The sequence below is a fragment of the Macrotis lagotis genome, chromosome 4, assembly GCF_037893015.1.
Source record: "Macrotis lagotis isolate mMagLag1 chromosome 4, bilby.v1.9.chrom.fasta, whole genome shotgun sequence".
NCBI classification, from domain to species: Eukaryota; Metazoa; Chordata; class Mammalia; order Peramelemorphia; family Peramelidae; genus Macrotis; species Macrotis lagotis.
In genome coordinates, this window is record NC_133661.1 from 225,265,740 (window position 1) to 225,281,251 (window position 15,512).

Sequence of the window (15,512 nt, forward strand, 5' to 3'; positions counted from 1 at the left end):
GGATGCTAGGCTACCAGGGTTAAGTGACTTGCCCAAGGTCACACATCTAGTAAGTGTCAACCGTGTAAAGTTGGATTCAAACTCCTGTCCCCCTTCTCCAAGGCCAGTGCTCTATCCATTGCACCATCTAACTGCTGAGGAGAAGTTCATGTAGAGAATCAATCAATCAATCAATCAAATCAAATCAATCAATCAAAAAAAGTGCTTATTAAGCACAAGAGAACAATAAGGTTTAAATGATATTACTGATATTTTTTGTTCTGTTGTTTCACTCCAACTCTTTGGAACTCCATTTGGAGTTTTCTTGGCAAAGATACTGGAGTGGTTTGCCATTTTCTTTTCCAGTTCATTTTACAGATGAGGAAACCGAAGCAAACAGGGCTAAATGATTTGTTCAGGGACTCTGTCTGGATTTGATCTCATGAAGGTGAGTCTTCCTTATTCAAAACCCAGAGCTCTATCTACTGAAAGGTTAAGAGACTTTTCCAGGTTCACACATGCAGTATGTGTTAGAGGTGAATTGTGAAGTGCAGACTTCTGGATCCACTAATATCTTAGAGCTTGACTTCCTGACATCTACTATATCAGGCTGCTGCTCACTACAGGTGGCACAGTGGTTAGAGTACCAGACCTGGAGTCAGCAAAAGACGAATTAAAGTCTGGTCTCAGGCACTTATTAGCAGTGTGATCCTGGGCAAAACACCTAACCTCTGCTTGCCTCAATTCCCTCATCTGAAAATGGGAATAATAGCACCTATCTCCCTGAGTTGTTGCATGCATCAAATGTGCTAATATTTGTAAACTATCTAGTGCCAGACCTGGAAAATATTAAGTACTATATAAATGTTGGATTTTATTATTATTTCTATTACAAATTTATGTTTATTCTACATAGAGTAACTCTGCCTTATATTAATAATCACATTGGTTATTTTTGACTTTGCAATCTTCTTTATCAAAGACATGAGATTTGTTTTACAATTACACTGGTCTATCTACCCCAGTTTTTTCTCCATTTCTTTGAAATACTCTTCTGAAACTTTTTAATGATTTAGCTAGTATAGTCCTTCAAGAGTTCTAATAATGAAGAGATTGTAGGATCATAGATTTCAAGCTAGAAAGGATCCAAGAGACCATCTAGTCCAAACCCCTTATTTTGCAGGGAAAAACAAAACAAAACAAAACTAAAGCCCAGAGGGGAGGTTAATTAATTTGATCAGGGTTTTGTTTAAATTCAGGTCCTCTGATTCCAAATTTAGTGCTCTTCGCACTTAATCAGCTGGTTTCTTGTACTCATGATTATTTGATCTTGGTTCTTTTAAAGACTTATTCTTTTCATTTGGGGACTTACTGTTCAAAAACTTCCTTGAAATACTGTAACTTTTCAAATTCTATTTGCTGATGAAATTCCCATTTCCTAGCTTCATAGAATATGTTAAGTTTTTGTAGGGGAATAGTTTAGACTCATGACCCAAACCTCTTAACTTAAGAAATGTTGTATTATAATTTTTATGCATGAAAAAGTCTACCAAGATCCTAACTATATTTCTTTGTTTTGGGAACATATTATTTTTTCCTTGTATTTATAACTCTGGAGTTTACCTATAATGAATCTAGACATTTGTTTTAGAAATATACTATTTTTCCTTTTAAATATATGTATATATAGGAATGTGTATAAATATATACATATATATTTATATATAAAACTCTGGAATTTAACTATAATGTGTCTGGAATTTAACTATGACATGTTAAGTCTTGGGTTTTTCCTTATAAGTTTCCTATCCATTCTTTCTAACTATACTTCACCTGTTGTTTTTGCAATTTCTGGGAAGTTTTCATTGATTTCCTGAAATATAGCTTCAAAATTCTTTTGTTTCTCTAGTTCTCTGAGATATCCATAGTGCTTACACATTGCAGATTCATTGTCTCTCTTGGTTTCTCTCCCAGATCTATGTGTTTTTTAACAGTTTAGATAACTTTTTCATTTTTTTCTATGTCTTTAAAGTTAGTCTTGCATCTCATTTTCCCCTATAATATGCTATTTATTGTTCTTTGAATTTGTTTTATTTTAGATTTTAAGTTGTATTTCTCAAATTGGTCATTTCTCATATTTCTTCATTCTTCTTTAAGAGGGGTACTTGGTGTCATGGATAGAAAGCTAGCCTCTGAGCTAGGAAAACCTGGGTCTAAGTCCTGCCTTTGACACACACACACACACACACACACACACACACACACACACACACACAGGTTCTTAGCAACTCATCAACAGTGTCAGTGGTAGAGAAAGTGCTGACGTTGCTGCTTCTGCTAGTAGCTGAACAGAGAAATAAAGATTCATCATAACTGAGCCACTGCTCATGCAATATTTGATAGTCTGGCACTCTCAGTACATAAAGCAATCACAACAGGCTTTGGCACCTTAGTTGGGACCTCTGATGGATTCGAAATAGCTAACTCAAAATACAGCTGTTTGGAGGCCAAAGTGGAAGACACTTAGCCAGAATGGCAGCAGCTAGGCTAAGGCTATGGGAAGGACAATGGCAATCTAGGCCATCCTTTATGGGCAGAAGGTGGGCAGCCTTCTTCATTACTTTCTTTGACTATAATATTTCTCTACCTGAAGATGTCTCAGAATATCATGTGGAGTTTCCCAATATGATAGCTATTTTTGTTGTTCTGGAGTATTTTTAAATTGTATCTGCACTTAACTCATTTCTTAAAAGTTATGCTTGGTTTTTACTTGCGTGTGTGTGTGTGTGTGTGTGTGTGTGTGTGTGTTTGTGTTAGTTATTCTTTTCCTTATTATTGTTTCTATTTGTCATTGGTTGTAAGGAGTGGAAGCAGTCTGGCCCCTTTTAATCCTCTCACTGGCATCTTAGATCATTTTCCTTCCTATATTTATATACCAAGAGAGGTTAAGTGACTTGCCAAGTGTAGGGGACAGGGACTTTTGAGAAGAATTTATATGGAAAGATCACAGTAACAATATCTGGCACATAATAGAGGCTTGATAAATACTTGTTGACTGACTGCTCTCTGACCCCGTGATGACCAGACCATTGTCTGGCCATTACTCTGGCCAAGCCATCTTCTTATCTGTAACTGCCTAGGACAAGTACTGATAAATAATATCTGCTTTTGTATGGCCTGAAAGCCAAGAATCTTTTTAGATTTTTAAATACAACATTTATATTTAACCAAGGCAGAAACCACTTTTAGCTCACTGAATTTGGCCACAGAACTGTCATTTATTAACCCCTGGACTATAGACCTATTGGATTCCCTAAGTTACAACTGTTAGAAAACTCTCTATTATATAGAATCTCTTTGAAACTTCCATTCACATAAAGCCACTGAGACAGAATTTTTCAGGGTCCAGACTAAGACTTCCCCCTGGTGGCTAAAAATATGAGTTTATCCTCTACATCAATAAATCCTTTTTGCTCTCATATTGAGGTTCTCTCTGTCCTGTGATTTGAGCCTAGGCCTTCCAAATGTTACACCACATTACCTAGTTTCAGCTGAATTGCTTTGTCCCCTTTATTCCTCCCTCAAAATACCCATTTTCCATTTCTGTACTTTTGTATTGGCCAACTCCAATGGTCTGGAATGTCCTTCTTCCTCACTTCCATCTCACAGAACCCCTTTTTTTCCTTTGAGAGGCAGCTCAAGTATCAGATTCTGCATAAAGCCTTTCCTAATGCCCAATTACTATGCTCCCTCCCCAAATTACTTTGTATCTAACTACTTTGTACATAGTTTTATATATTAGCTATATCTTAAACTTAACATATACTTGTTGTCTACCCCATTGTCTTTGAGAGTTGAGATTATTTCATTCTTTGCACATGTATTCTCAGACCCTAGCATAGTGCCCAACGTATTTTAATAAGTATTTAATGACTGGTTGGTTGATTGACTAGTTAGGAGTAGAGACAAGATTAGAAATAAAATCTTCTCTCATAAAACGGGGGAAAGACCCTTTTATTTAGAATAGTAGCAAAGAACTGGAAAATGAGGGGATGCCCATCAATTGGGGAATGGCTGAACAAACTCTGTTATATGATTATGATGAAGTATTATTGTTTTGTAAAAAAATAATGAGCAACCTAACTTCAGAAAAGTCTGCAAAGGAATACATGACCGATGCTAAATGAATTGAGCAGAATTAGAAGAACACTGTAGCCATTAAAAAGCATTATATGATGATCAACTATGATGGATTTTAGCTCCTCTGAGAAGTTCAGAGATCAAGGACAATTCTAAAAAACTTGAGATGGAAATTTCTATCCACATCCAGAGAAAAATTGATGGAGTCTGAATGCAGACCAAAGCATACTGTTTTTCACCTTTTAAAACTTGTTTTAGGTTTGTTTTCTTATTCTCATGGGTTTTTTCCCTCCTTTTAGTCCTGATTCTTTATTCACAACATGACTAATATCCAAAGATATTAAACATAATTATATATGTATAACCTATATCAGATTACTAAGCTGTCATATGGAGGGGAAGGGAAGGGAGGAAGGTAGAAAAATGTGGAATTTAAAAGCTTACAAAAAAAGATGAATGCTGAAAATTATCTTTGCAAATAATTGAAAATATAAAACATTAAAAAAAGAAATAATGTCTCCTACTGCCTTTAGTAATTAATAATAAAGTATGACCTTGAAATACACATTTTATCATTAACAATGTATCTTAGATTTTGGTAAATAAGAGTCTTATTTGAGTTACTTACCTCAGATAGTTTAACTGAGGTTTTTTTAGTGATGCCGGAGAGATTGGCTTGGTTGCTGAATATATCCATCATCCCCATTTCCCTTAGGACATCTTCAAGATCATAAGACTCAGAAATAGAGAACTTTGGAATATATAAATTCACATATCTGTTCAGGGGAAAACAGAAAATGGTTAAAAGTTTTGGGAAGGCTAGAGAAAGTACTTTGACCATCTTCTCCTTATCCTGTATTTATTTCTGTCTTCCTGAAACTCTTACTCTCTGGCTTCCAAACTGGCCCTGGCTACTTCAAGGTGTAGAAACAGCTGCAGAACACCTCAATTCTGTTCATGATATCATTCCTGCCTCCACTGGTCATGTGCTTCCCAGCAGACACTATAGTATTGAGGAGACCTCCTGTACATTAGAGTAGAAAAAAGTTCTGATATTAGGGCAAGATGAAGGATTGGACTAGATTATCTCTAAGGTCAATGCAACAAACATTTATTTAAAGCACATTCATAAGACTAACACTGTGTTCAGTTCTGAGGATTCTACTTTGGGAAAGACATGAATAAAATGATGTGGAAAGAAGAATGGAAAGAAGGGTGGGAAGAATGGGAAATGGATTAAAGCAGTTTAGATTAGAGAAAAGATTCACGGTGCAATGTGTTATAACAGTCTTGTTATTATATTGGAAATACTACTGTCTTGTAGGAAAAGAAATAAGGCTTCTTTTGTTTGGCCTCTGGGAGCAGAATCAGGACCTTAACTTGGATGCTACAAAGAGACAGATTTCAGCTTGGTTTATAATTAGAGTTGTCTTCCTGTATCATGAAACACATTCAAATAAAGAGGGAAACATTCAGTTAAGATCACATACAAAGTCCTTTTCACCTCTGACATTCTTTAAAAGTCTTCTATCATTTACACAAAGATAATATGTTTGTAAGATCAGAGATCTAGAGATGAAAGGAAACTCAGAGTCCATCTAATCTAGTCCTCTCATTTTCTCAGTAAGTTTTCATAGTCAAGTCCTTGAATAAGAATACCAAGAGGCCTAAGGATTTTAAGTGCCTCATCCAAGATGACACAAAGTATTACATACCCTACTTATCTTTGTGTTTGCCTAGAAACCTTCAAACAATGGGCTTAATTTTACTAATTTGATGAAAGGAGTCAGCCCCACTTTAAGAAAACCCCCTTATACCCAAATCTTAATTTATAAATTAGATAAAATGCAAGCAATGCTTTACTGAAAGAGTCATTGTACCGGGGCAGCAAGGTGGCACAATGGATAGAGCACCAGCCCTGGAGTCAGGAGGACTTGAGGTCAAATTTGAGCCAAACTCTTAATAATTACCTAGTAGTGTGACCTTGAGCAAGTCAATTAACTCCACTGCCTTGCAAAAAACCAACTAAACAAACAAAAAAATTCATTGTAAGATTTGTTTATATTCAGGGTTCTTGATACACTTAAATATTGGTTTACAGACCCTAATTACTTGGGTAGAATCTATCAGAAAGAAAACTATCAGAAGTATGAGGCATCCTTGCCCAAAGACGATTGATCAGAGAGTAAATTATCATTAATAACAACAATATCATCAATCTAAGCACTTGTTAGTGTTTATGTAATTATTCAAAGTTCCATTCATGGGGCAGCTAGGTGGCATAGTGGATAGAATACTGGCCCTGAGTTCAAATTTTCCTCAGACACTTAATGATTAGCTAGCTTTGTGGCCTTTGGCAAGTCACTTAACCCCACTGCCTTGGGAAACAAAACAAGACAAGAGCCTAACAATAATCCTTTTTTTATGTGCAAGTGTGATTATTTTAATTTTAAAGATGGTAAAGAGGTTTGACTAAGATTGCACATCTACAAGCAATGAGGTCAGTAACTGATCTTGAAGCTTAACAATCCAGTATTCTTTTTCACTATGACTTATGGGAACACAAGAATGACTGAGTCGATAAGAAAACTGGATTCAATGTACAAGTTTTCTATTTCAACACTTCTCTTAGGACACAGTCTATGGCAGAAGTCTCTGGAGGAGATCACCAGTCTGGCTAATGAGATTACCTGTCCTGGAAGAGCTGTGACCATCTGGACACTGTGTCTCGGCTTAGAGCAGCCACCACCTGATCCATCTTCCCCTCATCTGGTAGGATGAAGAAGGCTGTGGTATTTCCCGTGTACTCCAGTTGCACCACTGTGCAAGACAGTTCCGTGTCAAACAAGTACTTATTTCTCTTCGACTGGAACATCATCAACACATCCACACTCACATTCTTACTAGTGTAAAACTTCTGCATTTTGGTGTCTTTGGGGTCGAAAGATTTCGCCCATCTTCCTGAGGAAGTGGAACAAGGAGAGAAAAAGTGAGAAGGAACAAGATGGGGGGGGGACAGAAAAAGGGAGGGGGGAAAAAGAGAGATTCATATAGGGAATCAAAAAAGGAGAAATAAGGAGAGGAGTAAAAAAGAAGGGAGGAAGAAAGGGCAATGAGAGGAGAATGAATAAAAAATACAGATATAGAGTAAAAGACTCTAAAACTATTCTATACTAAACCAAATATAACTAAACATATGACATAACATAAAAAGAAAACATATCCTGGTATTAACCTACCAAAACACAACAAATACTTATATAAATTCAGTTACAAAGTGTTCCTTAAAGAAATAAAGAACAATTTAAATAACAGGAGGAATAGTCAGTGCTTGTGGCTAGGCCATGCCAATATAATAAAAATGACAATACTACCACAATTAATTTCTACTTTTAGTGCTATACCATTCAAATTATCAAAGGGATTTTTTGCAGAACTCAATAAAATAGTAACAAAACTCATTTGAAAAAATACATTGTCCACCACCCAAACTAGTCAGAATTTTATGACTTTTGCCACAGGTACCCAAGAAAGGAGGGAACAATTTAGAAAGTGTCATCAAGCAAGGACTATGTTTGTATCCCAATACTTGGCACAGGTTCATAGTAAATTCTTACTGTATGTTTATTGTCTGCTGGGACAGTTAGGTGACATAGAGGGTAGCAAACAAGACCTGGAGTCAGAAAGATTTCAGTTCAAATCTAGCCTCAGACACTTACTAGCTATGTGACCCTGCACAAGTCACTTAACCTCAGTTTCCTTAGTTGTAAAATAGGGATGATAACATTTTCCTCCCCAAACTGTTGTGAAAATCAAATGAAATAGGGTTGGATAGAGCACTGGCCCTGGAGTCAGGAGTATCTGAGTTCAAATCCAGCCTCAGACACTTAATTACCTAGCCGTGTGGCCTTGTGCAAGCCACTTAACCCCGTTTGCCTTACAAAAGAACCCTAAAACAAAAATCAAATGAAATAATAACGATGGTATCTAGCTGAGAGCAGGCTCTACTATTATAATTAACTATTATTGGAGGGGGGGTTGTGCACAAATCTTCAGTGAACTCACAATAAGACTTCCACAGGGACATTCATAAAATAAGAAAATATCGAGAAACACAAAAAGTCACTAAGGAGCAAAACTACTGTTCTATGCAAGAAAGTATACTCACCTGCTTCTCTAGATCTCTCTTCTTCCCAGACAAATAGCTCTGTAAGAGCAGTAAGACACATCAACCCAATACCAAACCAACTTCTTTTTGATATTACTGGTTGTTCTTTATAACCCTAGAAAATAAGATAAGCTAGTGCCTGCTTCAGCTCTTTTGCCTACAGCTGCTGGTTTCCTGACCCTATCTATATAGTTGGATGTCTTGATTATTTTTGTGTAGTTATTATGCTAAGAGGAGGAATTAGTCTCATGTTTTGACAGTGTAGGCAGTCACTGATTTGAAGTAATTTTTAAGTATAGAATGTCTTCCACTCAAGTGAAGTGGGCAATTTTTCTGAAGCTTTAACCCATTGCTATGTGTTGCACTTGGAGAGAGATACAACTCCTTATTGTTGAGAGAATAGTGTGTGCTTTGTGTGCTAACATTAAGAGAGACTGTTGGAGAATATTTTGAATAGAGCTGTGGGGAGCAATGGATCCAGAAAGGCAAGTTGTGGACTTTTAGATGGATGATGGGAGTCTCCTGAGGTTTAACCATGAGAGAAAGACAACCCCGATCATGCTCCTTGATATTTAGTGTCTGTGATCCTAGAAACTGAGAGCAAACATTCTTTGTCTACATTGTTAACTTGCTCCTTGGTTATGTTGATGAAGTATTTTTTCTTTCTTCCAATGAAAAAACTCCTTTATTATTGTGCAGGTTTTAGTCTATTCTGATCTTTATAACTTTCCTGATTTCTGTGAACTATTTTGCTTAGATTAGTGAGATTATTAGCTATTTGCTTTTTTTGATGGTCTGAGCTCCCCAAAATGTTATCCTCCCTAGACTTACAGAGATTTAGTCTGCTAGATAGGCTTAATTCTAGCCCTGTACCATTCTTAAAGATAGGCAAGCGAAGGAATACATACTCAACCATGGGCATCTTCCCATATCCATTAAATGCAGAAATCAGACTCCTTTGGAAAAGGGTTGGTCAGATCACAGATCAGACAAGCTGTCAATGCCATAGGCCAGACATAGGTTTGGACAGCAACTACATAATGATATCTTACATAAGGACATCTATAAGATAGTCCTATAGGAAAACCCTCTCTCTCTCTCTCTCTCTCTCTCTCTCTCACACACACACACACACACACACACACACACACACACTCACTTCACAGCTTGTCCCTGAGGCCTAAAATTCTACTATTAAAATTTCTTTCACTTAGCTTAAAGTTTTTTCAGTAAAATGCAAACATCTCTGTGAGAGTGTAACCTTATCCAGTAAATTTGCCCCTAGGACTCTTTATATGCTATTGGTGATTCCCTCAACCCCCATGAGTTTAGTGATCATCTTCATGCAGATGATTCCCATAAATATCCAATATTCCTCTCTCCTGAGATCCACTTACATATCTCCCCTCACTGATTATTTCCACCTGGATGTCCCCAAAGGCTTCTCAATCTCAAAATCTCAAAACTAACTTTATTCTCTTTCCCACTAAACCCTCTTTTCCTAACTTGCTGATTTCTGTAGCAGCTCCTATTCTTCCAGTTTCACAAACTCAGAGGAATCATTACCTCTTCATTCTCACTCACCACCCCCCATATTTAACAAGTGGTCAAGTATCTTTGATTCTGCCTATAGAAGACATCCTGCCTGTCTTCAATTATACTTATAAACTCCATAAGTCAGTACCCATCACTTGCTTTGATTATTTCCAAGTTTCTTAGCTGGCCTCTCTTCATCCAGCCCCTCTCCTCTCCAATTTGTCTTTTGCACAACTGCCAAACTGATATTTCCAAAACATAGATCTGACCATGCTTCTCTCATGCTCAAGAAGCTTCAGTGACTCCCTACTCCTTTTAGGATAGATCACAAACTCTATCGTTTAGTATTTAAAGTCCTACCTATCTTTCTAATCTAATAATAATCCCTCACATATATTCAGCCTTCCAGTCAAAGTAGACTACTTGTTGATCCCCATATACATCAGACTCCCCCCCAACTTTGCACTGGTTGCTCCTCCTACTTGGAATGCTGTCCATCCTGACCTTGGCCATTTGGAATCCCTAGAAATTTTCAAAACTCAAGTTGTACCTGCTACATTTCCTCATCCCCCCCTAATTAGAACTCCCTCTAATTATTTTCACTTAGCTGTGTTGTATCTTATTTCTATCTTATCTTTATTGTATCCATCAAGAAGGAAGGATTGTACTTGTGAGAGGGATGGCCTCATGTTTGACTTTCCATCCCTAGCACCTAACATATTGCTTGCACATAGTAGGCACTTAACATATTCTTTTTGAACTAAATTGATTTATCAATCATTTTCATCTTAGGATCTGATGATTTCAAGCTGGAAAAGAACAATAAGAGGCACTCTAGTCTAGCACATCCCCTCAATTGCCCAGTGAGGGAACTGAAGTTAGAGTAGCTAAGCAACTGGCCCATAGTCACATTTGGAGCAAATATCAGAGTCAAGAGTTGGAGTGCTAGGTCTCTTTGTCACCAAAGTCAATGCTTCTCCCAACACATATAACTCCCTCTCAATGTGAGCAGGCTCAGCAGATATGTTCACATGAACAAATTTCGAGAACAAAAATAATTATTATAAAAGCTAGCATTTATATATGCTTTTCTATGTCATCTCATTTAATTCTTACAAGGAAAGAGCTATTGTTATTCCATTTATAGATGAGGAAACTGAGGCTCAGAAAAAAGATTCAGTGACTTGTCTAGGCAGCTAAATATTGGTCTTTGTGATTCTAATTCTAGCATTCTACTCGATATACCACCTAGATATCTCAAGGATAAGAGGTGGGTTAGGGAGATCAAAATATGAGGATATTGGTCAACTGAACAACAGGAAATAAAGGAAAAGGAAATACTAATTTGGGGCTGATGCAGACAAACTCTATCTTCACTGGTAGTCCTGGGGCTGACCCTGAGCTTCAAGTGTTCTGGAAGGATTGTTGGAGTGGGAAATGAGGTCCCTGTGCCCAAACTGCCAGTCACTCCCTCAAAACTCAAAGATGTAGAGACAGCGGGACTGGGCTGATTTAACCTATGAGTATTTGCACTGGTCATCTCCCTGCTAGTTAACAGAAGGGCTGATTTCCAGTTATAGTCAACTACATCCCAGTAATGTCATCTGAATGTTATATTTTCCCATTATTTACTGGTCATACCAAAATCTAGCATTGGATCATAGAATGTTAGGGCTGGAAGGACTATTATAATATTAGAACTTGGAAGGACTATGGGGAATATCTAATACAATGAGACCATTTTAGCAATGCGGAAATTAAAGCCCAAATTTAGGAAGAAGTTTGCCCAAGCCATATATTGACATTTCTGAGATTAGAACCCAGATGAACTGATTTAACAATTTGGCAAATTTAAATTCAGTGCTACTATGTAGAGAAACTGGCCTCCATGATAGGAAAAATACAAATTTCATGTAATATAGTATATACAGCCATCTCTGCTCTTGAATAGTTCATGTCCTAGTAGGGAATATGACAAATAGATTTTTGATAGATAGATAGACAAACAGACAGATAGAGATGGATAGGTAGATAGGTAGATAGGTAGATATATAGATATAGAGACTATCAAAATATTAAATAGAATTTAACATATTTTTGAACTGGAAAAGACTTTAAGGATCATTTAATCCAGCTCTTTCGATTAGTGATTGTCCAACAAAATCACATATATACAAAGTAGCAGAGGGACAGCTAGGTGGCACAGTGGCTAGAGCCACCAGCCCTGGATTCAGGAAGATCTGAGTTCAAATCCAGTTTCAGACACCTAATACTTACTTAGCTGTATGACCTTGGGCAAGTCACTTAACCCCATTGCCTTGCAAAAATAAAAAAAAAATTTAAGTAGCAGAACTAGTCCTCTAACTCCAAAAGTACTGTTGTTTCTACTATACTTAAGGCATAGTATATGATTTAGAGGGCAGCTAGATGGTATAGTGAGTAGAAAACTGTTCTGGTTAGTTAGGTTTTTTTTTCCTGCAAGGCAATGGGGTTAAGTGACTTGCCCAAGGTCACACAACTGAGCAATTAGTAAGTGTTTGAGGTCAGATTTGAACTCAGGTACTCCTGACTCCAGGGCCAGTGCTCTCTCCACTGTGCCACCTAGCTGCCCCCGTAGACAACTGTCCTGGAATCAAGAAGACTCACTTTCCTGAGCTCAAATCTGGCATCAGACATTTACTAACTATGTGACTCTGAACAAGTCACTCAACCCTGTTTGCCTTGGTTTCCACATCTGTAAAATGAGCTGTTGAAGGAAATGATGAACCTTTCATTATCTTTGCCAAAAAAAAAAAAAACCCAAATAGAGTCAGGGAGAATCCAACATGTCTGAAACAACTAAACAACAACAAAATAATTGATATACAAAAGAAGAAGCTTTCTGAGGTCCAGGAAGGGGAAAATGGATGGCTTGGTGGAAAAAAGATGACTTTGAGTGGGAGATGAACAGACTAGTAGTAAAATTTGGAAACAAACTATATGATATGCTGTACAATGAAATCAGTAGAATTGTTTGCACACTTATTATGACTATGCCTCTTCCTCATCCCCCCAAAAGAGATTAAAGAAGAGAAAGTAGAGGAGAGAAAGACTATTTAAGAAGTCAATTTTAGTTTTGGAAAGAGCATTGGATTTGGTTCAGAAGACCAGGTTTTAAGCCTGCTTTTGCCACTTAAAATTTCTATGAACATAGCTTGCATATTATCTGTCCCAATAGACTGTGAGGTCCTTGAGGGCAGGTCCCCTGTTTTCACCTTTCTTTATATCCCTAAAACTTAACCTAACTCAATTTGTATTTTTTATTAAAGATTTTTTATTTGAGTTTTACAATTTTCCCCCCAATCTTACTTCCCCCCCCATAGACTCAATTTGCATTTTTAAAATGCCTGTTAACAGATTTTTTTTTTAGTCTAAGGCAAGCCATCAAATTTCTTAGCCTTCTTCCTCATTTGCAAAATATTTAAAGTAAGTAAAACTTGCACTATCTTCAGCACAAGAATAACTCTGAGGATCAAACAAAATAACTTTGGTGCACTGTTTTTTAATACTAAGTCATTACATATAAAAGGAAGCTATCATTACTATGAACAGCAGTATCACAGTAAGATCTATTCAGTCATTTCAATTGTGACCCTACTTGGGGTTTTCTTGACAGAAATACTGGAGTGGTTTGTCATTTCCTTCTTCAGCTCATTTTACAGATGAGGAAACTGAGGCAAACTGGGTGAAGTGAGTTGCCACAGCTAATAAGTATCTAAAACCAGATTAGAATTCAGGCCTTACTGACTTCAAGTCCAGTGCTCTATCCACTGTGCCACCTTAACTGCCCCATCAAAGTAAGACATTTTACCTTTAAAGAAAATGTAGCTAATCAAAACAAGCATGGTATCACTATCCAGTTTCTTGAATAATTGATCAATTTTCCCCAAAGTTTTATTCTTGATAAAATCATTGACCTGTTTCTTGGCTCTGGTTGAATTTTGAAAGTCTATAGAAAAAACTTCCGCATTATAATAGCGTTTTATTTTTGTCATGAATGTCTCCATAAGTTCTAGCTGTGAGTCAAGAAATAGTATATTTCCCAGGTCCAGTTCTGAATTGTTGAACACATGGATGAGATATTGAAAGCCCTGGTGGATTTCCAAATCTGATATCTTCGTGTGGTTGAATCCCAGGCCTTCCAAGAGTTGAATATGTGTGGTTGACCTGACCCCAAGGGACAGCATGGCCATGGACATGGAAATACTCACTGGGGAGAGGAAAACATTTTTGTCTGGACCTCGTGATATCAAATTCTTGTATAAACGAAATGCAAAGTCAACATTCACTGGTGCTAATCTCCGGTGGAAAGGATTTTCTTCCTCAATAGTAGGTTCTTGAGGATGGGGATCTTGGTTGCTAGGCTGGGGAACACAAAAACTGAGGACCGAGAGAATGAAAAGACACTTGTATAGGGTGGAAGTCATTGTCCAGGGTGATTGGGTCCTGTAAAGTTAGGAAAATTTATTATAAGCAGTGTAAAATTAGAGAACTATAGCAGTAGGTTTACCATTAGAGACCCTGGGCTCAAATTCTGTTTGTTTTGGGGTTTTTTAGGTTTTTGCAAGGCAAAGGGGGATTAAGTGACTTGCCCAAGGCCACACAGCTAGGTAATTATTAAATGCCTGAGATCGGATTTGAACCCATGTACTCCTGACTCCAAGGCTGGTGCTTTATCCACTACGCCACCTAGCCGTCCCCCTGGGCTCAAATTCTGAATCTGCCACTTATTACCTGTTTTATAGTGGGCCATGTCTCTGGCCCAATATGAGGATTTGGATTAAGATGTTCTTTATGATTCTTTCAAGTTCTGAATCCTATGATACTAGTCAGTGTGACTTCTGAGAAAAGCTTTATAGAATCTAGAGGGACAAGTTGCAAAGGGATTATATTATTATTATTATTATTATCATTATTCATAGTCTACATCAGTACTTTGTTTTTGTTCAAATGATTCAGTCATGTCCAATTCTTTGGGACCCTGTGGAATCCCTTCATCATGAGATTTTTCTTGACAGTTGGTGAAGTAGTTTACCATTTCCTTCTCCTTTTATCAGAACTCTCCATTATGGTTTGTCTATATTGGATAATCCTGCATCATTCTTCATGACCATGCAGTGATCCAGGAGAGAACTTGAGTTCATACTGCTAATTAATGTCATGTTTATGATGCATGTAACTGACTGGATGTCTAAGGACAATTCATCTGATTTCTCTGGAATTTGAAGGAATGCTTATTAATTGGAGAATGACTAAACAAGTTGTATATGATTGTGAGGATAAACTATTGTGATATAAGAAATTATAAAGGTTCACTTTATAGGAGTTCTATGTTTTCTTTCATAACATGACTATTATGGAAATATTTTGCATGACTACATATTTATAACCTACATGAAATTGCTTGCTTTCACAAGGTGAGGGAGCATAGGAATGGAGAGAATTTGAAATTCAAAGTTTTAAAAATGAATGTTAAAAATTGTTTTATATTTAACTGAGAAAATTAAATACTAAATAAATTTTAAAAGAGAAAAAAATGAAATAACAATGGGAATGGTTTCAGAAAAACCCAGGAAGATATGTATGAGCTGATGTCACTTTGAAGTGAGCAGAATGGTAATAGCAATAACAATATAGTTATCCTTTCTAC

General features: G+C 36.9%; 1 protein-coding gene across 5 annotated transcripts in view; it reads right to left on the reverse strand.

Annotated features, from left to right (window-relative positions):
• SERPINA6 (serpin family A member 6) overlaps positions 1–15,512 on the reverse strand; it is a 96,145-nt gene that overhangs the window by 945 nt on the left and 79,688 nt on the right. For 4 of the 5 annotated variants that reach the window (XM_074235485.1, XM_074235484.1, XM_074235488.1 and 1 more), the window contains 4 exons: positions 13,674–14,308; positions 8,288–8,326; positions 6,810–7,080; positions 4,748–4,895 (listed from right to left, as the gene is read on the reverse strand). In XM_074235485.1, the coding sequence (XP_074091586.1) occupies positions 4,748–4,895; positions 6,810–7,080; positions 8,288–8,326; positions 13,674–14,308 (1,093 nt within the window). The remainder of the gene's footprint in view (positions 1–4,747; positions 4,896–6,809; positions 7,081–8,287; positions 8,327–13,673; positions 14,309–15,512) is intronic. The other variant, XM_074235486.1, reaches the window with a different exon arrangement.